The following is a 27,639-nucleotide window of genomic DNA, read 5'->3' as shown; positions in this document are numbered from 1 at the left end:
ATAAATAAAAACAGAATACGATGATTTGCAAATTCTTTTCAATGTAAATTCAATTGAATACACTACAGAGACAAGATATTTAATGTTCAAATGGATAAACCTTATTGTTTTTTGCAAATATTCACTCATTTTGAATTTGATGCCTGCAACACGTTCTAAAGAAGTTGGGACAGGGGCATGTTTACCACGGTGTTCCAAAACCTGTATGTACCTTTCAGCATTAATGGTGCCTTCACAGATGTGCAAGTTACCCATGCCATGGGCACTAACACACCCCCATACCATCAGAGATGCTGGCTTTTGAACTTTGCGCTGATAACAATCCGGACAGTCCTTTTCCTCTTTGGCCCGGAGGACACGATGTCCATGATTTCCAAAAACAATTTGAAATGTGGACTCGTCAGACCACAGGACACTTTTCCACTTTGCGTCAGTCCATCTCAGATGAGCTCGGGCCCAGAGAAGCTGGTGTTTCTGGGTGCTTTCGCTTTGCATGGCAGAGTTTTAACTTGCACTTGTAGATGGAGCGACGAACTGTGTTCACTGACGATGGTTTTCTGAAGTGTTCCTGAGTCCATGTGGTAATATCCCTTACAGAATGATGTTGGTTTTTAATGCAGTGCCGCCTGACGGATCGAAGATCACAGGCATTCAATGTTGGTTTTCTGCCTTGCAGCTTACTTGCAGAGATTTCTCCAGATTCTCTGAATCGTTTGATGATATTATGGACTGTAGATGATGAAATCCCTAAAGTTCTTGCAATTGGATGTTGAGAAACGTTGTTCTTAAACTGTTGGACTCTTTGCTCATTCAGTTGTACACAAAGTGTGGAACCTCGCCCCATCCTTGCTTGTGAACGACTGAGCCTTTCAGGGATGCTCCCTTTATACCCAATCATGACACTCACCAGTTTCCAATTAACCTGTTCACCTGTGGAATGTTCCAAACAGGTGTTTTTTGAGCATTCCTCAACTTTCCCAGTCTTTTGTTGTCCCTGTCCTAACTTATTTGGAATGTGTTGCAGGCATCAAATTCAAAATGAGTGAATTTTGCAAAAAACAATAAAGTTTATCCGTTTGAACATTAAATATCTTATTTTTGTAGTGTATTCAATTGAATATAGGTTGAAAAGGATTTGCAAATCATCATATTCTGTTTTTATTTATATGTTACACAACATCCCAACTTCATTGGAATTGGGCTTGTAAGTGCATTACCTGGATTGAATTGTTATGTGCACAAAATATTGGCATTATTTTCTGTTTTAATTCTTATTATTGGTATATGACATTCACAATACCTTTGGTTAGTTAACCACAAGTCAAGCATTTTATTTCAGGTTATGAAACTATTACACTCAAATTTACATACGCTCCTACCATATGTAAATTTGACTGTGCAGATGAAAAGATGACACTGATGAATAACAATACTGGCCATGAAGTTTGCAGGTGCTTATTTTAGCAAAACATTTGACCATATGAAACTTTGATGAATGAGAGCCATTATCTTTAGTTTATGTAGGTACCCACTTTTTGCAGGTCTCCTAGTAGCCATTCTGCTGGCAGAAAGTAAATTTACCTGGATATTTTTAATTAATAGAATCAAATACAATCCTGTTGATCCAGTTAGGTTGCTATACAAAATGTGGCATATGTTGCTCCTCTATATATCGTTCAGCATTAGGGTGCCTTCATAGGTGTGCAAGTCACCATGGCATGTACAGTAATGCACCACCATGCTATCACAGATGCTGGCTTTTGAACTATGTGTTGATTAGTCGGGTGGTTCTTCCTCTCTTTAGCCCGGAGGACACAGCATCCATGTTTTCTAAAAAGAATTTAAAAATTTTGGTATGTCAGACCACAGGACATTTTTCCACTTTGCTTCTTCTACTCTATCTTAAATAAGACCAGGCCTAGAGAAAAAGGCAGTGTTTCTGGATTCTGTTTATATGCAGTTACTTCTTTGCATGGTAGAGTTTTAACTTATGGAGGCAGCGATAATCCATGTTCACAGACAGTGGTTTTTAGAAGTGTTAATGAGCTCATGCAGTAATATCTGTTACATAATTGTGTCTGGTTTTAATGCAGTGCTGCCTGAGAAGCCGAAGATCATGGCCAGCCAGTACTGTGTTCTGTTTTCGGCCTTGTCCCTTGCATACAGAGATTTGTCCAGATTCTCCAGAAATTAAGCCCTCCTCATCATTACTTCTGAAAGACTCAGCCTCTATCTAGGATAATCTATTTATATCCAGTCATGTTACTGACTTGTTGCCAGTTAACCTAATTAGTTGTTAGCTGTTTCACCATGTTTTTTAGCATTACACAACTTTACCAGTCTTTTGTTGCCCCTTTTCCAACATGTTGCTGGCATCAAATTTACAATAAGCACATATTTATAAACAAAAAAAATCTATGTGCTGTTTTCAATCAAATGTAAGGTTAGAATGATTTGCACATCATTGCATTCTGTTTTTATTTACATTTAGCACAATGTTAAAATCTTCTTAAAATGGGGTCTTAAAATATGTTTCCACACTCAGGTTATGAGATACTGTTCACGTGTCTCCATAGAGATAGCTGTACTGAGATAAAGTGGACAGTACAACTGCAACTTTCTTCATAGCAAATAATAATTTACAACTGCCACAAAAAAGCAGTTGCCTTGCTTGCTCAAAAAGACAAATTTTGTTTGTTTCTGTTTTTTGTTTATACACATACATATCCATCAATATACAATCCATCAGTGTTATGGAAGAAAAAAAAATGTTGCACAACTGAGGGACATCCAAAACAGGCCTAAATCATGTTTTTGGGGTACTGTAAAAAAAAAAAAATGCACATTATACTAACATACACAAAAAAAGGACTCAGCATTTGAATAGAAAAAGTAATTCTTACATATGAAATATGCAACAGGATATACAAAAGAAAGAAAATTAAATAGTGTTATAAATTTCAGTAGTATGAGCTTGTGAAGTCATTGAAAGTAATTCACCCCCTATTTCTTTGTTCTTGACAGATTCATGATCATTATTTAAGATGTGAAACACTCATTATATGATTATGTAGTTCTGAACGGTCACTTAGATCTTTATGCCAAATACTTATTCAGGTCTTAGGACCAGCTCAGACATTTAACTGTATCCCTGACAGTTTTATAGCTGTTGTTAGTGTCTGATTCACTTATCTTTGATGAAAGCAGTTCTGACCTTCAGCACTCTGTCTTGGAGTTTGGAATCATGTTTCTGGGATGATATTATTAGTGTGATTAAAGAGAAGCAGTGAAGCACATCTCTGATACAACAGTGATCCTTGCAAAATTGCCCTGGAAACTGGTTAATTAATGTCAGCTATAAACATGGTTAAGAAACATTTATAATAAGCTGAGGCCAAAAATATAGCCAATCTTTTCTTCCAAGAGAACTTGAGCCATTAAGTGAAGTATTATCAAATATCATTATTTCTTATGATCATCAAGACCTTCTGCGTTTTCTGGCATGCTGGACCCCAGTTTATCATCTGAGGAAAGGATATTAAAATCCACATCCACATGACCTCATGTTTTTCCCTCCAGCTCTTTCCAATCTGTGAGAGTAAAAGGAGGTGAGCATCCCTTCGGTTGTGTGTAAATTTAGTGAAGTGGATCTGTGAGAATCATAGCTAAATAGGAATTCTTGCTAGGACATTAGTTTTATATACACCTTATCAACAGCAATGTATCAACAAGGCATGATGAAATATTATAGAGACTAATGGATAAGAGGGTACTAAATATAAGCAACCAATATATTATTTAGCAGTAAATGGAGAAATATCATAATAGTCTGTCTAATATTGGAGTTAGAGCTGTTTAGACAACCAAGACTCTGAAATGACTGAGAAAGTAATATCACAGATATTTTAAGTTACGATCAAATTATTAATATCTAAGCTTCATCACATTTCAAAAACGGAGATCCAATTTCAAGACAGATAACCTGACAAAAAATTGTGTATGGAAAATGAAATGTTATCATTTGATTAACTTTATGTGCAGAGAGTGCTTGAATTATTGAATAAAACAGTTTAAAAAAATTTCACAACCAGTTTGTTATCTGAAACCACATTGAATAAGTAATAAATGCATAGAAATGAACAAATATTATTGATATGGCAACTGATTCCAAGCTCAAAACAGTAGTGCACAGTAATTGATTTATGTAATATATAAATCATAAATGAATCATAAACAAATCATGAATTAATCTTTGTTAAAAAAAAAAAAAAAGAACAGGATTGGTATAGGCCACAAATTAATTAACAGTCAGTGACAATAACTGCTGAAGTTAGTTTCGGTTATCATTATTAATCCAGAAATTCTGTATGATTTTTATTATAAGATGCCTACTGTGTCTTCTCACAGGTTGCTATCGGTCATCCTGTGGAGCTTATCTCCCCCTCTGAGCAAGCAATGGCATCTAGCCTGACCCTGCAGTGTCCTGGAGATATAATGGTAAGTTTAACACCCAGTTTTACGTTGATTCTCACCGTGAACAGCTGAGTACATTTCACATGCCCTCAGATGTGCTTTGAATAGCTGAGTACACACTGTGTTCCGTCTAATCATTGCCTTCAAATGATGAGATGTTCTAGCACAGAAGTGAATTTAGATGATGAAGGTGGTTAATGAATTCTTCACAAACTCACAAACTCCCCAAACTGTAAAGCAGGTGCCTGCCGAAATACCACATGCTGGGGAAGAGGATGATGATGATTATGAAGATGAAGACAGTCACTCTTCCTCTGAGACTCTCACGTATAGTGTTCCAGAGGTACAGAAGACATCTCTATCTTGAGCAGGGTGGCTCTAGTTTCACTGCCTTGGAGGACGTCTTTGGTTCTGAATTTCTTTCACTTCTGCACTGATTGCTTCTTCCAAACTGCAAACTTCTTTCCAGAATGCAAAGCAACTCTAGCTTTGTTTATTCTTGATTATTCTCAGGCCACATTTCACTTTAGTTATTCTCTGCTTCAGTAAGCCTTTATTGTGCCTGTTCTGTGTGTTTGGACTACACCTGAAACTGATCATGGGATAGAGGGGAAACTCTAAAGTCTAAGCAGGAGTTCTGAGCCGCTTTACTGAGATCAAGGAAGCTGTATTCATCTGTCGCTCAGCAAAAGAGTTGTGGAAGAGATGGAGAAGACAGGGTGATGATGGGATGTGAAGTTTATGTCACAGGCAACTGAAAGGAGAGGGGAGGAGAAGTTTATAGAGCGAAGGATGTTGAGGGGACAAGTTTCAGGCGTGGTCCTTCTCCCGAACTTGTTTTTATAATTCGATTTTTCTTACTTTCTCTCCAACTTGCAGAGCTTAGGTTCAGACCCCTTTTTTTCTTGCTTAACTAACAAACCAAAATGCAAATTGCAAGAACTTTTTCAATAGTCCTCGGTCTTTGATTTTTGTTTTATTTCTATTTATTCATAAAGTCATTGTCAGAAGTTTTGTGCATTGTCAGAAGTTTTGCACAGTAACTGTGTAGGAGAAGGAAAAGCATTTCCTCTTTATTTAATGTAAAAACTTATCTTTATGGTCCAGACAATAAAGGGCTGCTTTTTAAAGCAGTATTTTTGTGTTAAAGTATTTTTGTAAAAAATATTTTTTTCTCATTGACTATATGAAAATAATGTAAGCTGTTTAAGCACAATTTATATTTAAAGGAGAATTCCAAAAATCTTTTACATAATTCAGTCATCAAGATGTAAACAAAGTCATATCAAATGGTTTGATGTGAAATTGTGCATCATAGAGAAATTTACCGACTCAACAGCACAAATGTCGGCATTTGCTTATATGATTTTATATGTATGTTTATAATAATAAAATAGTGGTAAAGCCAAAACAAACCAAAGTTTTTTGGGGGTACTATTTTGTTTTCCACCACCCTGTGTGTACACCTCACCATGAATGGATAAAAAAAATATATTTTAGGCCAAAACCTCATCTCTATGAACTATCATAGAACCATCAGGTAATAAATCTGTAACCATGTTTGTATTAGCTTTCTGTGATGTAACTTTTACAGGCATTAACGACTCAGCTGTCTGGTTCCTGTTACCACCACTGTAAACAATATTAGAATGGCTTATTTCACAACAAACCACTCTAAATGACTTTGTTTACATCTTAACGATTTAGACGAGTGAAAGTCCCCTTCAAATTTGAAATTTTAAGCATACATTTTGTCTTTTTATTTCATTTCCTTTTTTTTGGTCACAACATCCATGTCGTCCATCCAAATCCATCTGTTATTCCAAACACAACCTGCTTGGTCTTCCTGTCAGATACAGCTGCTCTCCTTTTCTCTTTGAAGAATTCAGTCTCCAGCTATCAGGTCTATTTTTAAACACTGTCTTCTTGTCCCAACTATCTAAACCAGGACCCGGACGAGATTCTGATGGATGAAGAGCATGCTGAAACTGATGCTACCATTGTGGTCCAATTTTCTGTCTCTGAGGTAAGATTTGCCTTCTTGTTAGGAGAATTGTATGATTTAAATAGTCACATCTTTCAGCTAAGCAGTGTCTCAATGGTGTAGGGACATGTGTCCTGTTCTTACCTTTAAATCCCGATTCTACAGGAATCACCTCAGAAAGAAACAAAGTCCATGGAGTCTGAACCTTTGACAACTGATTCTAAATCTGGAATTACAGTTTCATGTACACAGCATACAGGATCCGTTACTGCAGAAAACAGTTCAGTTGTTGTAGACACTGATTCTGTGCCTGCAATCGCTGACCGACCTATGGAGACATTAACACAGACAGTTGAACCTGCTTTGCAACTTGCTTTAGCATCTGAAATGAGTGAAGAAACGCAGGAAATACTCAAAGATATCAAACAAGCAGAAATCTTGTCTGAGGATCCTAAAGGGCTGACAGTGAAAGATTCAATCAAATCAGAAAATACAGAAACTTCTGCCATACATCCTGATGGGGAAGATAAAAACAAGGAGGCCACTAATGTGGGGACTCAGTCAGAGACTCAGGAAACATCAACAGACCAATCCATCTCCAAATCCACAAATACTGAAGAAGACACATGCACATCAGTCAGTAAGGTCCAACGGAGAGATGCTCCAGTCAGTGAGGTGGTGGAGACCATGGTGCCTGCACTGGTCATCTCTCACCGAGACACAGAGACTGAACTTCAAAACAGCACAACTCTGGTAAACTACTACTCCATTCCACCATTTTGAATCGTTAGTGTCCCATTGTATGTCTAAAAATAAGTGCTGCTTTATATGCACTGCTGTAAAAAGAAAATGAATCACTTGTCATATTAATATTTTTTTTTTAAATACTAATAACTTATACACTGTAGATGTAAATATATACTAGACATCAAAACTATTCTTAAATGCTCTATAAAGTATTTCAGGTAGTTTTGGAGCAAAAAGAACTAGAAAGCTGCATTATATATGTTGATAAAACTGAAAGAAGTAGTATTATTGAGGAGAAAAAAACACACTAACATATGGTCGCCTTGTAAAGTCCAAGATAATGATTCAAAGTTCAGAGGTGTCAGCATTACAACATGTTCTGCATGTTGTGTATTCATATCCCTGAAACTTATACAGTGTAGCATCAAATGGGGGATAATAATAACTGTAATGTCTTATCATTACCATCAAATTTTCCTCACTTTTTAAAATAAATGAGTCTTAGTAGTCTGCAGACATTGTTTCTGAATGTACTGTTAAATTCCCATTCCACACAGTTCATGCCAGTGCTCTCAGAACAAAATCTTTTTCATATTTTTACATAATTTAGAAACTGCTGTTTACACTTTTTAGAACTTCACAACGAACAGATCAAAAGAAAAGATCCAAAATGACATACAGTAGAATAAAATATTGTTACATTGACTTGCATTGAAGATTAAGAATAGTTTTCTTTCTCCCATAAAGTAACTTTTTTTTCGGAGATAGAAGGTTTTGTTCCAACATTAATGATATATAAACCATTAAATTCATCACTTTTTGTTATTTCACAAAAAAACAACATATTCACAAGGCATGTTTCTGCTTTTTGAATGAGCCGTTATATGAGACAACGGATCAGAACAGAACTCATTTGCATATTTCAGCCTTAAAGGCACAGTAACAAAAACAGCTGTTAATTTAGGGATTAGGAATAGGTAAAAATGAGTTGTTTTTGATACATAACACAAATATTAAAAGTGGACCTCAGGAAAAAATAAAATGCTACAAAAAATGTAGGATATGGATTTCTGCAAACGTACTGGAAAAACATTTGACCAGTTGTATTTCTTTGTAAAGTATTATATTGAAGCCCTTATTGTTTGAACCTGAGACACAATACCACTCAGTACTGCACTGTAGAAGAAATATTCTGTCCTTATTGGTGCACATAGTTAATAATTCTTCTTCTCAAGGAGGTGCAGAGTGAGCTGAGAGAGCAAAGAGATCTGATTGAGGCCATTGCTCGTCACAGCAGCAGCTCTGATCTTGAGCAAGAGGAACAGACACAGACACAAACGCATCCCAGGTAGGGCTCTTCACTTTCAGTGCAAATAAAGATCTTTTGGTATAAGCTGAGGGAAAGATCATTGAACACTACAGTAAGGGAATGCAATGATAAAATAAACAAATTGGATGTCCTTCACTGTCCAGTGAGGACCACTGATGACCACTGATGAACCACCAATAAAAATACAAGGCTCGTCTTTGTCTAGGTCCAGTGGTGTATGTGTTCCTGGACAGGCAGTGGAAAAAGATATGACCAGAGAGACCTGGACTAAGCTTCACCACAGACTGCAGCCTCTGCTGGACTCTTTAAACACTGTGCAAGACAAAACTACATCAGAGGTCTGTGTCAGTTCTGTATAAAGACTATTAACCGATTCTCTGAACTTCTCTGTTCTTATATGTATTGTTCTGTGTTCCTCTCTGCAGGGGACAGGATTAGCTGAACATGAGGTGGATAGTGATATAGGACCTTCCCTCATACAAGAAATGCATAGACATTCTGAGCAACTTCAGCATATCCATCAAAATGCATGCAGCATGGGCACCAAGGTGAGCTTCACACTGTTATAGCTTCCTTATAGTAATGGTTTGGCCAAAAATCAAATATCAAATTTCAATTCAAAAAGTTCAATATATGTCCCTTTATCTTTTAAAAATCAATTATATAAATTAATGAGTTATGCAGGAATTTGCATCATCTTGCTGCAGAATTACCATCAGTAATTTGTGTTATTTTTTCTCAATTTACACAAAAAAAAATTGGCTGCATGAGTGAAGCTTTCATTCAACACTGCTACCAAAATTATTGTTAGAAAAAATAATATATTTATATGGTTTTAAGTAGTTAACATGCAACATTTGCTAACCACTTTTTTTTAAGTGAAAATGAAATGAACATGGCTCGACACAAATATTTGAATAAATATTTGATTAAAACAATTTCCACCTCTTCCGTCTGTATATGTTGTGTGTATATATATATATATATATATATATATATATATATATATATATATATATATATATATATATATATATAGGTAACAAAAAATGTCTGGAAAAAACTGCTGTGCATTAAAAAAAGTATAGTATGTAGTGTCTCATTTGACAGCCTGAGCTGGGAAAATAAAATTTTCAGAAGGTTTACCACTTACTTGCATAATTCCTTGTAAACAAAAAAAGTATATTTTTTTAAGAACTTCTAGACCTAAAATTAACTCCAATACAATGCCACACATGCACTGTGCATACCTGAATCGTCATACTTACAAAATATGTTGCATAGCTAATACAGTAGCAAACATGAAGCCTGGAATTTTTTTTATAGATAAGCAAGTTTATTTTAGGTTGACATAGTTTGAAGTGAGTATTAGACGAATTAGCCATGCAGGTTCTGCAATGCTAGTGGAATGCTTTCTTTCAGTATTTGTTAACCACAATGACCAAGTTCTAGTGTAAAACTAAATCTGGAAGCCATAAGTGTCTTGGTTGACTGGTTACATTTGGGTTAAAGGAAATTTGTATAAATTAGATTTTTCATTTAGGCACTGAAGACTGATTCCAGTTTAGTTACCATCAGTTTTGGTAGATGTTTTGAGAATCACAGATGTTGTTGATCACAGATGCTTTTCAATATTTGGCCAATCACTTTGATGCTCAAAATAGCATTTAACATTATATCATATATAGTTCAATTTAGTCTAATTCCCAACAGTAGAAACAAAATCTGCAGAAAACTGCTTTTGTGTGTTTGTATAATCATAAGCAAAGGTTTTGGTATTCCTGGTCAAATTCAGTCAGTCAAATCCATACAAATCTTTTACAGAGAACACACTTCTGCATATTCTAATGCTTAATTGATTTAATCCTAAATCAATTACTTGTTTGCTATTTACCTTTTTTTTTTGTCTGTGCGTGTGTGTTTTTGGGTGTATGCATATATGTATGAAACATGGCCTAGACAAAAGTTATGGCACATTTTATTCCATTATGTTAAACTTAGCAAGCAAATAGAAATTTTGCACTTTTAGAAAAATGCCTTATTTATGTGTTAACTTATTTTCACTTAGAAAATCAACAAAACTTGTAACTTGACTGTGGTGATTTGCAACATTTACTTACAACTGTAACTTGAGTCTTCTGGCCGTTCCCTTCAGGCTGCTGTAGCAGAGCTATGGGGAGCTGTTCAGTCTGAGCTGTATGAGACTCTGACAGGTCTGAGTCACTCACTTTCCAGCATCACTCAGACAGTACACACACCATCAGAAAGAAACAAGGAAGCCTGCCAGCTCCAACTGCTAAACCTGCAGGTAATAACACTCATATGATGCTCCACTGGGTTCCAGTGTTTCACCACTAGTTAGATATTTCTCTCAGAGCATTATTAACACATGCCCTATTGAAGTCTATTCCCATTTTTCCTCTCTCAGTGTGTATCAGCACAGCTGGTGTCTGTAAGCAGTGAGATAAGAAGTATTGGCTCAGAGATCACTGAGGCCTTGGGTCCAGAGGCATCTGTCGTGTCTTCCTGCCTAGAGTGTCTCCACAGCTGCATATCCTCCTCTCAGAAAGCCCTGTCATCCCAAGAGGAGCTAGTGAGCAGACAGCTGGGTCATACACCTCAGCTTCAGGTTAGTTCCTCATAATAATAATAATAATAATGATAATAATAATAAAGGATGCACTGAAATTTCACCCACTGAAAATATTCAGTCAAAAATGGCTTCTGTTTTAGTCAAAAAGGAATAATTTGTTGTTTATGATTAAAAACAGTTTGTTAAAACGGTTTTAAATATTTATGAAGTAAGATCACTCCTACTATGCGTAGCTTATTCAAGGAAAATGTTGTACCCCTTATTTCTAAACTTAAATCAGACATTCAGAGATGGAATACGCTACACTTGTCTCATGTAGGCAGAATTAATTGTATTAAAATTAATATATTACCCAGATTTTTCTATCTATTTCAATGTCTTCCCATCTTTTTGCCAAAGTCTTTTTTTCTATCAGTAGATAAGCTGATAATGGCATTCTTATGAAGAGGAGAACACTCTAGAATACGTAAAGAATTCCTAGAAAGAAGTAGGCTACAAGGAGGTCTATCTCTTCCAAATCCAAACTTACAAAAAATTGTTTATTGGTTCCAATTCCCAGAGACTAATTGGTGTAAAGCGGAGACAAACTCCTGCAAAGCATTGTCTCTTGCTGCCCTTATTACAACAAAATTACCTTTTTCCCCCATCACAATGTATTTCATCCCCAGTTGTATGCTCCACACTTAGAATATTGTCACAATTCAGACAACATTTTAACCTTACAGATTTTTCAATGCTGGCCCCCATATGTGATAACCACATTTTTCCAGCAGCTAAACTGGATCATACTTTTGCACAGTGGCAGAGATTGGGTATTGCTAAGTGTAGTGATTTTTATATTGATGATACTTTCGCCAGGTTCAGTGCTCTCACTAAAAAAGTTTTGTTACTACGATCTAGCTTATTTTGTTATTTTCAGATTTGTCAGTTTATTTATAATCAAACTTCAACTTTCCCCTGCTTACCACCAGCTTCAGCTTTAGATAATATCCTGCAAACGCCCATGCATCTTAAAGGCTAGATTTCAAGTATACTAAACACAATTTTCTCTCTTAAAAGTGTGTCACTAGATAGGATTAGAACGAACTGGGCAGAAGAACTAGGCATAGAAATATCTGATAAAACTTGGCAAAGTGACCAATGTCATGTTGCTAAATATATGACCAATGTCATGTTGCTAAAGCACATTTGACCCACACGCTCTGGTCCTGTAATAGGTTGCGGGACTTCTGGTCATCCATATTTAAAATCCTGAATGAGGCTTTTGAGTCAGATATACAAGCTAGTGCTGAAATAGTACTGCCAGATAATACTTCAATGACAAAAAACAAGAAACCTGCCTTTTCTTTTGCCTCTCTGTTAGCTCGCAGAAGAATACTACTTGAATGGAAATTACCCTTGCCACCAAAAACATCATGGCTTAATGACATGATGCTACTTTTAAAACTAGAAAAAAATACACCATTAGAGGACCAGCCAACACATATTTTTTTTACAATTCTGAGCCCCCTAATAAAGTACTTTGAAAATATTAAGACTCTCCCTGCAAACTGACTTTCAGTTTTTGTATGTTATGCTCATCCAAGTCCATCCCACTGCAAAGTCTTACAAGGTCTAGTAATTCTAAAAAACATTGTGTAAATATATATTGTACTTTGTCACCATCCTTGGATTTATAGACATTATAACTTACTTATTTTTGTTTTTAATTAATTAAGGCACTGTTGTGTGGGGAAATGAGGGGGGTGGGGGTAAGCACCTACATTGTCTTGAGGTCTTTAATGTCCATTTTACATAGGCTGGGAAACAATTGCTTGAAAGCCCGGTGTTGATGTTGAAGGCCAAAGAGGTTCAGCAAAGTGACTCAAGAAGTCTAATTCAGGATCGACCCAAACTACAGGTGAATTATCTGTTCCCTTTTATACATTTTTAAACGTTCAGTGCATTATATATTGATTGTTGAGTCTAATCATAACCTAATTAGATGAGTAGATCTGATCATCTACTCATAATACTGATCAATGTGCTGCTCATATTGCCCAGGTTTTTATTTTTATGCTGTGTGCATCCTGCCATATATTTTAGTTTTTAGTAAAAAGATCACAGTCACAATATCTAGCAATATAATCACAATATTATATTGTTGTCTGTAGTAATAATTTGCAGTCATTCAGAAAGATATTGTTCTGTAGAGTAAATTTATCTTCTCTTAAATGTGTGTTGAACAAACCAGCCATTAGGGGTGTACTTTGTGTACTTCTGGTGCCAGTCCCAAGCCCGGATAAATGGTGAGGGTTGCGTCAGGAAGGGCATCTGGCATAAAACCTGTGCCAAAACTATCATGCGGATCACAAATATGATTGCCAAACCGGATCGGTCGAGGCCCGGGTTAACAACGACCGCCTCAGGTGCTGTTGACCAGCAGGGTGCCAGTGGAAATTGGACTACTGTAGATCATCAAAGAGGAGAGGAGGAAGGCGGGTTAGAAGGCAGTGAGAGAGAAGGAAAGGCAGGAGTGTGGAGGTTAGAGTAGGGACTCTGAACATAGGGACAATGACTGGTAAAGGCAGAGAGCTTGCAGACATGATGGAGAGAAGGAAGGTAGATATTCTGTGTGTCCAGGAGACCAGATGGAAAGGAAGCAAGGCCAGGTACATTGGAGGTGGATTCAAACTGTTCTATCATGGTGTAGAGAGGAAGAGAAATGGAGTAGGGATAATCCTAAAGGAACAGCTTGTGAAAAGTGTTCTGGATGTAAAGAGAGTGTCAGACAGGATCATGAGCCTGAAGTTGGAGGTTGATGGTATGATTTTGAATGTGGTCAGTTCATGTGCACCACAGTTTGGTTGTCAGTTAGAGGAGAAAGGGGAATTTTGGAGTAAGATGGATGAAGTGGTAGATGGTGTCCCTAGAGAGGAGAAATTAGTGATTGGTGCAGACTTCAGTGGACATGTTGGTGAAGGGAACAGAGGGGATGAAGAGGTGCTGGGTATGTATGGTTGTAGATTTTGCAAAGAGAATGGAAATGGCTGTGGTGAACACATATTTTCAGAAGAGGGAAGAACACAGGGTGACATACAAAAGTGGAGGGAGGTACACACAGATGGATTATATCCTTAGCAGGAGATGCCACCTAAAGGAGATTGGAGATTGTAAAGTGGTACCAGGGGAAAGTGTAGCAAGGCAGCATAGGGTGGTTGTCTGTAGAATGAGTTTAGAAACAAAGAGCAAGAGAGTGAAGATAGAGCCAAAGATTAGATTGTGGAAGCTGATGGAGGAGGATGGTTGCAGGCAGTTCAGGGAAAAATTGCAACAGGCCCTTGGGGGCAGTGAGGAGCTACCTGAGGACTGGGAAACTACAGCTAAGGTGGTGAGAGAAACTGGCAAAAATGTGTTGGGTGTCTCGTCTGGTCAAAGGAAAGAAGACAAGGAAAGTTGGTGGTGGAATGAGGAAGTCCAGGAGAGTATTCAGAAGAAGAAGGCAGCTAAGAAAAAGTGGGATAACCAGAGAGATGAGGAAGTAGGCAGGAGTACTGTGAGGCTGGTCGCATAGCGAAAAGAATGGTGACAAAGGCAAAGGCTCAGGCCTATGATGAGCTGTATGAGAGGCTGGACAGTAAAGAAAGAGTAAAGGACTTGTATCGTTTGGCTAAACAGAGATAGAGCTGGAAAGGATGTACAGCAGGTTAGGCTGATAAAGGATAGAGAGGGAAATGTACTAGTGAGTGAACAGAGAGTGATGAGTAGATGGAAGGAGTACTTTGAAGAACTAATGAATGAGGAAAACGAGAGAGAGAGGAGGACAACGGGGGGAGAGATACTGGATCAGGAAGTGCAGAGAATTAGTAAGGTGGAAGTGAGGCCAGCTTTAAAAAGGATGAAGAATGGAAAGGCAGTTGGTCCAGATGACATACCTGTGGAGGTATGGACATGTTTAGGAGAGAAGGCAGTGGACTTTTTAATCAGGTTGTTTAACAAAATACTGGAGAGTGAGAGGATGCCTGATGAGTGGAGAAGCAGTGTACTGGTCCCCATTTTTAAGAACAAGGGTGAGGTGCAGAGCTGCAGTAACTACAGAGGTATAAAGTTGATGAGCCACACCATGAAGGTATGGGAAAGAGCTGTTGAAGCAAGGCTAAGGCGAGAGGTTCAGATCAGTGAGCAGCAGTTTGGTTTCATGCCCAGAAAGAGTACCACAGATGCAATTTTTGCATTGAGAGTGTTGGTAGAGAAGTACAGAGAAGGTCAAAAGGAGCTGCATTCTGTCTTTGTGGATCTAGAGAAGGCATATGATAGGGTGCCAAGAGAGGAACTGTGGTACTGTATGAGGAAGGCAGGTGTAGCTGAAAAGAATGTTAGGGTGGTGCAGGACATGTATGAGGATAGTGAGACTGGTGAGGTGTGCAGTTGGAGTGACAAATGGTTTCAAGGTGAAGGTAGGGTTACATCAGGGACCAGCTTTGAGCCCCTTCTTGTTTGCAATGGTGATGGAAAGGTTGACAGATGAGGTCAGGCAGGAGGCTCCATGGACCATGATGTTTGCAGATGACATTGTAATCTGTGGTGAGAGTAGAGAGCAGGTGGAAGAGAATCTGGAGATGGAGGTTTGCACTGGAGAGGAGAGGAATGAAGGTCAGTAGAGACAAGATGGAATACATGTGTGTGAATGAGAGGGAGGCAGGTGGAAAGGTGACGATGCAAGGAGTAGTGGTCGTAAAGGTGGATGACTTTAAATATCTTGGGTCAACCATCCAGAGCAATGGACAGTGTAGAAAAGAGGTGAAGAAGAGGGTGCAGGCAGGATGGAGTGGGTGGAGAAGATGAAGATGCTGAGATTTTCGTTGGGAGTGACAAGGATGGACAAGATTAGAAATGAGCAGATCAGAGCGACAGTGAAGGTGGAGCAGTTTGGAGATAAAGCCAGAGAGGCCAGGTTGAGATGGTTTGTACATGTGTTGAGGAGGAATAGTGGATATATTGGTCAAAGAATGTTGGAGATGGAGCTGCCGGATAGAAGGAGAAGAGGTAGACCTCAGAGAAGGTTTATGAATGTAGTGAAGGTGGACATGGAGATGGTTGGTGTAAAAGTAGAGGAGGCAGTGGATAGGGCAAGATGGAGGCAGATGTTCCGCTGTGGCGACCCCTAAAGGGAGCAGCCGAAAGAAGAAGAAGAAATGTGTGTTGAACATTGTCACTGACTTATCCATTCCCTTTCCTCTGTCCTCTCAGAGTGTGCAGGGCAGTGTATGGAGCTCCGTTCGAGGGCTGCAGTGCTCAGTAGAAGAAGGACCAGCACTACGCCGCAGTTGTCAGGCACTTCTGCAGGCCTTAAGGGCTCTACTGGAACTGGGCCCTGAGCGAGTGCAAAGCAGCCAAGTCCAAAAACCTCAAAGCTGCAGTGAGCTCCAAAGACTGCTCAAAGAACACAAGGTACATGGCCATATACAAGCTTCTGTCAACCCAGTAAATGTATTACAGTGTAGCTGAATGTTCTTTGAACTGACTATTTATCACTTAATCAGAGTTGATTTTGGTAGTTCAGTTGACAGACAAAGCTCAGAAACACATGAAATCTTTGGATTTAGTGACAAATGCACAAATGGGCCAGAAACACCTTAGATATACGTTAGTTACAGTCACATGCCATAAGTCTTCAAGTCATTCCATTACTGGTTTTGTTCACCTGTCTTTTAATGAATGTGTGGACAGAAATACTTCCAGGAGTTGAAGAGGTACTATGTGATGATACAGCATCTATCTGAGAAGCTACCAGAGGAGGCACTGCAAGGTCAAGAAGAAATTGGGCAGTTGATCACTGAAATACTCTTACAGGCTCAAGAGCAAGGAGCTCATATGCAGTACAACTTACAGGTAGGTTGATGACATGATGTGTATTTTTGTGTGCAAATCCATTATTTTCCTATGAAATAATTGAATCAATACAGGCATTGTCACATTTTTCTATTTCTTTTATGTGAATACATTGTCAGTGCAAAGTACAGTTCATTTTCAATGTTAATTCCTGCCAAAGTCTAGAAATGTCAGGTGGTATGACCAACCAAGCATATATGCAGGTTTAAAAAACAATTAAAAAGGGACTTACACAACATTATGTTGTGTTTGAAACCTTTAGAATCATAACATGTTGCAAATCAGTGCAGCGAAAAGTATTTAAAACTTTTAAAGGAAAGGAAAACCTTTGTCTGTAAATTCCCTCACACAGCATAGCCAAGAAAATTTCTGACATGCTTTTAAGAAAGAGTGGCCAGGATATTGACCTGACTTGACCTTCATGGTGCATTGCCAAGGTCAGCTCCCTTTCACAAGGTCAGGTGGTATAACCTCAGGAATTTGTACCTTTTATTTTTATTCCATTATAAAAGCTGTGAAAGAAGTTGTTGTTGTTGGAAGAAGTAACTTTACAGGAGGAAGAAAAAAAATTATTTTTCATGTCAGTCAATGGAACCAGACTTTTTTCAAGCAATTTGGGGCAGTTAGTTTTGGCTCATTCATCATTAAATTTACACACAGTGTAAACACAACAGGCATTTTCAAATTATGTCAAAAGCTGAAAAACAACAAAAATTAAAAACAAGATATGATGTTTTATTCCCACAGCAGCAAAATACCACTACATTAAGTGGATTCTTGCGGTAGTTTCAATAGTTTTGACAGTTTGTTTTCTTAACAAATATGCACATTATTATTATTATTAATAGTAATAATAATATTTTAGCATTTTGAAAGCTGATTTGTTGTTGTCCTAGGTATATGTAGAGGGCTCACATTAATTTCTAACAACAGTGTGCAATCATCGGTTTGCACATAAACACTCAATACTAGTGGATCTACATCCCCAATTCCAGTGAAGTTGGGACGTTGTGTAAAACATAAATAAAAACAGAATATGATGATTTGCAAATCCTTTTCAATCTATATTCAATTGAATACACTACAAAGACAAGATATTTAATGTTCAAACAGATAAAATATTCACTCATTTTGAATTTAATTCATGCAACACGTTCCAAAGAAGTTGGGACAGGGGCAAAAAAAAAAGACTGGGAAAGTTGAGGAATGCTCAAAAAACACCTGTTTGGAACATTCCACAGGTGAACAGGTTAATTGGAAACAATTGGAAAATCATGATTGGGTATGAAGTGAGCATCCCTGAAAGGCTCAGTTGTTCACAAGCAAGGATGGGGCGAGGTTCACCACTTTGTGAACAACTGCATGAGCAAATAGTCCAACAGTTTAAGAACAATGTTTCTCAATGTGCAATTGCAAGGAATTTAGGGATTTCATCATCTACAGTCCATAATATCATCAAAAGATTCAGAGAATCTGGAGAAATCTCTGCAAGTAAGCGACAAGGCAGAAAACCAACACTGAATTCCCGTGACCTTCAATCCTGCATTAAAAACCGACATCATTCTGTAACGGATATTACCACATGGGCTCAGGAATGCTTCAGAAAACCATTGTCAGTGAACACAGTTTGTCACTCCATCTACAAGTGCAAGTTAAAACTCTGCCATGCAAAGCGAAAGCCATATATCAACACCCAGAAACACCGCCGGCTTCTCTGGGCCCGAGCTCATCTGAGATGGACTGACGCAGTGTGGAAAAGTGTCCTGTGGTCTGACGAGTCCATATTTGAAATTGTTTTTGGAAATCATGGATGTCGTGTCCTACAGGCCAAAGAGGAAAGGGACTGTCCGGATTGTTATCAGCGCAAAGTTCAAAAGCCAGAATCTCTGATGGTATGGGGGTGTGTTAGTGCCCATGGCATGGGTAACTTGAAAGGTTACATACAGGTTTTGGAGCAACTTATGCTGTCATCCAAGCAACATCTTTTTCAGGGACGTCCTGCTTATTTCAGCAAGACAATACCAAGCCACATTCTGCATGTGTTACAACAGCGTGGCTTCGTAGTAAAAGAGTGCGGGTACTAGACTGGCCTGCCTGCAGTCCAGACCTGTCTCCCATTGAAAATGTGTGGCGCATTATGAAGCGCAAAATACGACAACAGAGACCCCGGACTGTAGAGCAACTGAAGTTGTACATCAAGCAAGAATGGGAAAAAATTCCACCTACAAAGCTTCAACAATTAGTGTCCTCAGTTCCCAAATGCTTATTGAGTGTTGTTAAAAAGAAAGGTGATGTAACACAGTGGTAAACATGTCCCTGTCCCAACTTCTTTGGAACATGTTGCAGGCATCAAATTCAAAATGAGTGAATATTTGCAAAAAACAATAAAGTTTATCCGTTTGAACATTAAATATCTTGTCTTTGTAGTGTATTCAATTGAATATAGGTTGAAAAGGATTTGCAAATCATCATATTCTGTTTTTATTTATGTTTTACACAACGTCCCAACTTTATTGGAATTAGGGTTGTAATAAGCAACACATGAAAAACTTAAAACAATAAATATTGTTACAGATCAAACTATTGCTCATGAATTTTACATTCACACATAATTTTAACCTTAATGGAAGTCTCTTCTGAGTATGGAATTCCATAACATTCCATGTGGAATGTTACTTGTAAGTAAAAACCATCATCTAGCACTTAATTTGAATATCACTGATGTAAATAATACAGAGCCCCGGAGGGGACGGGGGTGAAAAGAAAAAAAAAACGGGAGTGAACGTTTTGCAGTTTGTACGCACGTTTTCTCTTATTCGTTGTCATGATTACTTAAATCGTTCCCTCATTTTCTTTTAAGTGTGCGCACGTTTTTCTTTACTTCGTGGGTACCTTTTTGTTTAGTCATGATCACGATTTTCTAATTCGTTCTCTTGTTTTCTTTTAATAGTGGTTTTATTGTTAATGTAACGCACTTTTTCTGATTCATGTGCAAAATTAATGTAGTAATACAGGTTGTGGTATTTGTCCTGTGCAGAAATAACTAACAGCTCCCTGACACTGTCTGGTGGGTTTTGATGTGTTAGATTGATGAAATGATGGACAGAGATGCTCATCAGGTCTGATTCTGATTTGGGGCGCTATGAGGAAACTGCAGCTCCTCTTCACAGCAAACAGCCCTCAGATTCGTCAGTGCAGCAAACTACAACCACACTCTTCACTAAACTGCACTTTCTGATGATCATATTTAACAGAGATATAGACACAGCCTGGCCACTTGGCGCTGTTTCTGCTCCTGCAACAAGCTGTGGTCAAAATCAGACCTGATGAGCAACCCTGTTCATTATCTCATCAACATGTCACATATCAGAACCCATCAGACAGTCTCAGGGGGCTGTTATCAAAATATGAACAACATGCATTCAGTTAAAAATAAAACATGTCCATGGTTAAAAGAAAACAAGAGAAAGATTTAAGTAATCGTAACCACAAATAAGAGAAAACGTGCATATAAACAGCAAAATGTTCATTTGCATGATTTTTTTTTACCTCCGTCCCCTCCAGGGCTCCATAAAATAATGAGTGATGTGTGCATTTTTTCTGCACCCTGCTGGTTGTGTACTACAGGAGTGGTCTCAATATGAAGAAATAAGAGGAAGATTATGCAAGCAGCTGGAGGAGTTGGAGGCCACCATGCCCAAAGAAGGACTGGACAGTGAACCTGCACCAGAACTAGAGAAACGACTGCAGGCCTACCAAGTAAGATCTGCTTATAAAAGTTACTCGTCTTCTGAAAGTTTAAAAATTAAGCCCCTAAAACTCTTACATATTTTTTTTTAGGTATAAGGTTCTGCATGTGTAGTGCATATAAATTCCAATTTAGTGTGCATTAGCAGCTAGATTACCCAGTTTTGCTTTCCCTTTGTGAGTTTGATAGCCACCCTCCTCTCACTGCATTTTTATCAGGTGTTGCTCATCTGTCTGTGCACCAAACTCATTAGACTCAGTGATATAGAGGACATGAGGAGGTCCATCCTGTTCAGATAAGTTATTTGGCAAGCCCTGTGATGAACTAGCACAAGCAGCTTTGGTAGATGAGGCATGAAGTAGATGGGGGAGGGGGGTCTTTTCCTTTGTGCAAGATTCATTGGTTGTGGGTTGCATGGGACCCTTTTCAGCACACTCTATTCCAAAACCAAATTACTTGGAAAGATGGTTGCCATGTCTGTAGAACTCCATGTTCTGCTGCCCGCTTTGGCTGCTCTTGTATTATTTCTTTCCCTACAATTGTGGAAGCTCATTTCTCAGCCCGATTGACTCATGCAGAACGATGAGCAGTGCCTATTGGATGGTGGTAATAGATTTACGCCGAGCTCATTCCCATTCCAAAGCCCAGTCCTCAAGAGGTATAAGTGAACGGAGCTGATGTTGCCATAGCACTGAAAGGCATGGCGTGGATGCAGGGAGATAGATGTGGAGAGTTAGGACTGAGTACAGGTGATGAATAGGCTTTTTTTGTTGCTTTATTACTTTCTTGGTCTTTGTTTTTCTTATTTGTTTTCTTTCTTGCTTTCTTTTCTGCTCTCTGTCACTCTTTTACAGTGGTTGCGAGGGAGGCTGAAGGAGAACAGGCCTCAGTTAGGTCTGCTACAGGACTTCAGCAGGACACTGCAGACCCAGGGCAGTTATTGGGAGCGAGCTGGTTTGCCTGGTCCTGGAGAAGGACTGCAGGCTAACTGGCGGGCTTTCCGCAGACGGCTAGAGCATGAGATCCAACGCACCAAGGAGATGAGAGTCAACTATGATAGGTGTGGTACACATGCTAAAAAAAAACCTAGTTATAAACTGGTTCTCTGTCACGATTGTGGAGGCTACATGTACTGCCTGTTTTTGTGTTTTCTTTTAACACAAGGGCCCGACACCAGCACAATTTGGAGATTTCCAAATACAAACATGACTACTAAACCTGTTAATTAATCCATGAGTTTAATCAGGTCTGTTTGAGCAGGAAAACTCACCAAACTGTGCTGAACTGCAGGTCGTTACACATCAAACTTAAAATGCAAAATGTTCAGGCATATATTTTTTTTCATCAAAATTATACGCACTACGTGTGCCAGGGGGGAAAAAAATCTGGAGGATTGATTTGAAGTGCAAAAAGACATCTTTTGCTCCTCACAAAAATTTTTTGGGCTGATTCTGGAGATGCCAATACAATTTATGACGAAGCAGAAGACAAACTACTCCTTTTGACATTTATAAAAAGCTTGTCAGTAAACTTGGTTACAACAACAGAGACAACTGTGCCTGATTTTTGAACATTCACAAAAATCAAACAGAGAGAATAAAATAATGTCATGTTTTCTACAGAAATTGTGGTTGGTATGCACAATGTTGTACATCCAATTTGATGAATTCACTGACATCCACATAAATCTACCAAAAATACATAATGCTTGCTGGGTAAAGTCCTGTAGACCCTCCAGGGCCAGAGCTAGATAAACCTGATCAATCCCAGCTCACAGAGAGCTTCATAGTTGTTGGATGATATGAAAACCTCTAAAAATAGAAAGAAAAACACAAAAATTGAAATAGAACAATTTAATAGAATTACCATTCAGATCTGATCCTGGTGTACCACTTCCCTGAACTGTAGTGTTTTCCCTGTTCTAACAGACCCAGTTCAGGAAGGGCTTGTTAATTAGTTTGTTACTTGCATCACGTGTGTTGGGAGGAGGGGAAACTCTAAAATGTGCAAGGCTATGGTACTCTACACCTAAGACTGAGAACCACTATGTACTACATTGTCACATATATGGCTTTATTTACTGTTTCACACTAATCTGAAAGGCTGTAAACAGTATGTGTGTTTATACTTGTTCTGTAGGTTTCAGAGCAGCTCTGCTGAACTGGAGGCATGGATGGAAACTGCACGTGTACAAGTGCAGAAATGTAACAGCATCTTTGATTCTAATCCATCTGACTCAAAACACCTTCTGCCAAAACTCATGGTAATTGTCAATTAGTCTTAAGTGTTTAAACCTATTGAAAGGAATAATCCAGTGAAAAACTTCCTAAATGTAATTGGTCGGCCTAGATATTTTTGGTGTCTAAAGTAAATGTCATGTGTTGTAGGAGTTCTGTAGGGAGTTGGAGAGCAAGTCTGTGCTGAAGGCTGCTGCAGTAAGAGCAGGTACTCAGATCCTGCAGCTGTCAGACAATAATGCTCCTGAACTGCATAAACATTTAACTCAGCTTGAGCAAGACTGGACAGAACTCAGTAGCACTCTACCCTCAGTTCAACACACACTACAACAGGTAGGTCTCTCTCTCTCTCTCTCTCTCTCTCTCTCTCTCTCTGTGTCTTTCCCCTTTGCTTTTCTCTTTGTGTTCTTCACTCCTAAAATCACTCAAATCAAAGTCAGATGAACCAAGTGGTATTATTGCTGCCTTTAAAAGCATTCTCTTTGTGCACCTGCATTAGCTGTTGGCAGGTCTGAACCATGGTGAGGTCATTGCTGAGATGACCTCCTGGCTGGAGCGCATGGAGGGCAGACTGAGAGAGGAGAGCTCCAGAGAGCACCACGTCCTGAATTGCTCTGAGCTCACCACACTTTTACAGCAGCTAAAGGTATGACTTTCATTCTCATTCACAATCCACTCCTTCTTTCTTTTACTCCACATCACAATGGCTGTTTTCTAGTTCATTCAGTGTTCCTTTTAGCAAATGGAATCAGTACAGTTTAGTAACACACCTAGGAAAGCTGAATAATGGAGTGGTGAAGTAAAAGTGATCATTTGGCAAAATGACAAATGTTCTCTTGCAAAACAAGTTAAAAATCTGATCTCACATAGCTAAAACCATAGGTGCTATATTGAAGTCTGAATTTTTTTTGTATTTTTGTCCATTTTTATACATAATAGTATATCACACAGTGCCAAAACCACATTAACAAGTCTATTTGAGATACTTAATAAGTCATGGTTTTAAGCAAGCATGTAGTGATTTAGGTACACAGTTTGACAGCGCTATTTACTTGTTAACTTCATTAGCGTTTTAAGAAACAAAACCACAGAAACAAACTTCAGGAAACAATCATATCTTGACTGGTTAATAATATTTGGGATAAGGGAAAATTCTGTTAACTAAATTGTTTGCTTATCTTGCCTTAAATGTAGTATAAAATGATAATATAATCATAAAATAATAAAAATATATATATTTCTTGATTTTCGTAAGGACTGTAAAGCAGAAATTACCAGCCGGCAACTATGTGTGGATTTCCTCAACCAGTCTGTTGAGGAGGTGGGCTTCCTGGATGACCTGGGCAGTCGTAAAGAGCGTTTGTGCCTTGCTGAGCAATTGGGGGACCTTAATCTCCGCTGGATCCTCCTGCAGAGGAAGATTGACAGCCAAGTAGGTGGCTGCTACTGTAACCACAAACTTGTTATGTGATATTCATTTACAGAAACAAAGTACAAAGTGTACAGAGAATCTGCAAGGATTTATGACATAAAATGTGAGAGGCTGCATCATAGTGGGAGCTAATTAAAGGGGCATCCTGGCCTAAAACTAGTATTTTTTGCCATGTTATGTAATATTTTGTGGTGCAGCACTGTATCCCTCAGCTTTATCAGTTTTACAGAATTCATTCATGTTCTCTGCATACAGTACCCAGCGTGCATTGTGCAAACATTTGGCAAGTGATATTTGACACCTGTGATGTATCCACCACAAAGCCCATCGTTACTACCTTTAAGATACAAGAGTTTTCCTAATCTTTACACTAGAAAATCTAGCTCTAGAGGCTACTATGGTGCCACTATGGGTGGTGGGTAGACATTTTGATAACTAAGTGTTCTTTTAAATAAATACAATAATAGAGCATGAGGACAAATTATAAGTGCAACATTTTTTAAACATTAAGTATACAGCATATGAGAAAGCCCACACCTGCCCGCCGCCTCTCACCATGGGCAACCCCAGAAAAGAATAAAGTCCAGCCCCTCTCAAGGAGATTGGACCCAGAGCCCAAGCTGTGTGTTGAGGTGAGCCTGACTATATCTAGCCGGTATCTCTCAACCTTGCGCACCAACTCAGGCTCCTTCCCCACCAGTGAGGTAACATTCCAAGTTCCAAAAGCTAGTTTCAGCAACCGAGGATCAGAACGCCAAGGCCCACGCCTTCGGACACTGCCCGATCCACAAAGCACCGAACCCCTACTACTGCCCGGGGTGGGGCCCTGGTAACCCTGTTCCGGACAGGGTACTCAAGTCCTGTTTTTTAATTATTTTCATAGGGGGAATTTTGGATCACACTTTGTCTGACCTGTCACCTAGGACAAGTTTGCCATGGGAGACCCTACCAGGAGCTTTTGCTCCAGACAACATAGCTCCTAGGATCATTCAAGCACGCAAACCCCTCCACCACGATAAGGTGGTGATCCATGGAGAGGTGGTGATCCATGGAGAGGATGCCCGTCGACTCGGCGCCTGTATGTTGGGGTTTTCTCCAGTGGACGAGAGGGTAGCTTCCCTATGCCTCGGGTTGGGGAACGGGTCCTGACTGCTGTCTGTGCTTGTGCACCGAACAGCAATTCAGAGTACCCAGCCTTCTTAGAGTCCTTGGGAAGGACGCTTGAAAGTGCTCCTCCTGGAGACTCTATTGTCCTACTGGGGGACTTCAACGCTCGCGTGGGCAATGACAGTGTGACCTGGAGGGGTGTGATTGGGAGGAATGGCCTCTCTGATCTGAACCCGAGTGGTGATCACTTTTTGGACTTCTGTGCAAACCACAGTTTGTCCATCACGAACACCATGTTTGAACACAAGGATGTCCATAAGTGCACATGGCACCAGGACACCCTAGGCTGCAGTTCAATGATTGACTTTGTAGTCATGTCATTGGTCTTGCGGCCATGTGTTTTGGACACTCGGGTAAAGAGAGGAGCTAAGCTGTCAACTGATCACCACCTGGTGGTGAGTTGGATCAGGTGGTGGGGGAAGATGCCGGTCAGACCAGGCAAACCCAAATGTATAGTGAGGATTTACTGGGAACGTCTGGCAGAAGAACCTGTCAGATTGATCTTCAACTCACACCTCCGTCAGAACTTTGACCAGATATCGGGGGAGGTGGGGGACATTGACTCAGAATGGGCCATGTTCCACTCCTCCATTGTTGAAGCGCCCCAGGTGAGAGACGCCGTCAAGCTGAAGAAGGAGTCCTATCGGGCATGGTTGGCCTGTGGGACACCAGAGGCAGCTGACAGGTATTGACAGGACAAGCGATCTGCAGCTTCAGTCCTCGCCAAGGCAAAAACCCAGGTGTGGGATGAGTTTGGTGAGAACTTGGAAAGTGACTTTAAGTCGGCTCCAAAAAGATTCTGGCAAACCGTCAGGCAACTCAGAAGGGGAAAGCAGTGTGCCACTAGCACTGTATATAGTGGAGATGGTGTGCTGGTGACTTCGACTGAAGACTTCATTGGGTGGTGGAAGGAATACTTTGAGGACCATCTCAATCCCACCGACACGTTCTCCAGTGAGGAGGCAGAGTCTGGAGACACGGGAATAGGCTCGTCCATTACTGAGGCCAAAGTCATTAAGGTAGTTAAAAAGCTCCTTGGTGGCAAGGCTCCAGGGGTGGATGAGATCTGTCCCGAGTTCTTCAAGGCTCTGGATGTTGTGGGGCTGTCTTGGCTGACACGCCTTTTCAACATTGCGTGGACATCGGGGGCGGTGCCACTGGATTGGCAGACTGGGGTGGTGTTGCCTCTTTTTATAAAAGGGGACCGGAGGGTGTGTTCCAACTACAGGGGAATCACACTCCTCAGCCTCCCTGGTAAGGTCTATGCAGGGGTACTGGAGAAGAGAGTCCGGCTTATAGTCGAACCTCGGATTCAGGAGGAGCAGTGCAGGTTCTGCCCTGGTCGTGGAACACTGGACCAACTCTTCACCCTCTCCAGGAACCTAGAGGGCTCATGGGAGTTTGCCTAACCAGTCCACATGTGCTTTGTGGATCTGGAGAAGGCATTCGACTGTGTTCCCCGGGGTATTCTGTGGGAGGTGCTTCGGGAGTACAGGGTACATGGCTCTTTGCTACGAGCCATTCAGGCCCTATACAAACAAAGCAGGAGCTTGGTTCGCATGGCCGGCAGTAAGTCAGACTCGTTCCCAGTGAGAGTTGGACTCTGTCAGGGCTGCCCTTTGTCACCGATTCTATTCATAATTTTTATGGATAGAATTTCTAGGCACAGTCAGGGGACGGAGGGTGTCCGGTTTGGTGACTTAGGATTCTGCCCCCGCGACCTGAACCTGGAGAAGCGGAAGATGATGGATGGATGGATGGAAGTATACAGCATTGTGCTTGTGTGCTCTTGTTAAAGCTCTTTGTATAAAGCCACGCTGTTTGTCTACAGATACATGAAATTGAGCACAAAAAGCATGACTGCAAAAAAAGAGAGGGACGTCTGCAGCAACTGCGCACCTGGGTCTCAGAACAGCAAGAGAAGACGAGTGTTACTGAGAGGCCAGCAAGCTGGACACAGATAGAGCAGGCCTTAAGGGATTATAAGGTCTGTATTTGAACTTATATAACAAGACCAGTGTTTTTTTAAGTCAGTATTAGATAATTAAAATGTGCAT

General features: G+C 39.7%; 1 protein-coding gene across 2 annotated transcripts in view; it reads left to right on the top strand.

Annotated features, from left to right (window-relative positions):
• LOC108412110 (nesprin-2) overlaps positions 1–27,639 on the top strand; it is a 132,918-nt gene that overhangs the window by 68,021 nt on the left and 37,258 nt on the right. Inside the window, exons 60-78 of one of the 2 annotated variants that reach the window (XM_017684013.2) lie at positions 4,408–4,497; positions 4,712–4,816; positions 6,422–6,499; positions 6,623–7,210; positions 8,440–8,552; positions 8,740–8,872; positions 8,960–9,082; positions 10,690–10,842; positions 10,963–11,163; positions 12,926–13,027; positions 16,357–16,557; positions 16,837–16,998; positions 20,626–20,757; positions 21,601–21,806; positions 22,886–23,009; positions 23,134–23,316; positions 23,483–23,629; positions 24,239–24,415; positions 27,414–27,569. In XM_017684013.2, coding sequence (XP_017539502.1) covers positions 4,408–4,497; positions 4,712–4,816; positions 6,422–6,499; positions 6,623–7,210; positions 8,440–8,552; positions 8,740–8,872; positions 8,960–9,082; positions 10,690–10,842; positions 10,963–11,163; positions 12,926–13,027; positions 16,357–16,557; positions 16,837–16,998; positions 20,626–20,757; positions 21,601–21,806; positions 22,886–23,009; positions 23,134–23,316; positions 23,483–23,629; positions 24,239–24,415; positions 27,414–27,569 — 3,174 coding nt within the window. The remainder of the gene's footprint in view (positions 1–4,407; positions 4,498–4,711; positions 4,817–6,421; positions 6,500–6,622; positions 7,211–8,439; positions 8,553–8,739; positions 8,873–8,959; positions 9,083–10,689; positions 10,843–10,962; positions 11,164–12,925; positions 13,028–16,356; positions 16,558–16,836; positions 16,999–20,625; positions 20,758–21,600; positions 21,807–22,885; positions 23,010–23,133; positions 23,317–23,482; positions 23,630–24,238; positions 24,416–27,413; positions 27,570–27,639) is intronic. The other variant, XM_037537746.1, reaches the window with a different exon arrangement.

This window comes from Pygocentrus nattereri, chromosome 4, assembly GCF_015220715.1.
Source record: "Pygocentrus nattereri isolate fPygNat1 chromosome 4, fPygNat1.pri, whole genome shotgun sequence".
Classification (NCBI taxonomy): Eukaryota; Metazoa; Chordata; class Actinopteri; order Characiformes; family Serrasalmidae; genus Pygocentrus; species Pygocentrus nattereri.
This window is presented reverse-complemented; position numbering and strand designations above follow the sequence as displayed.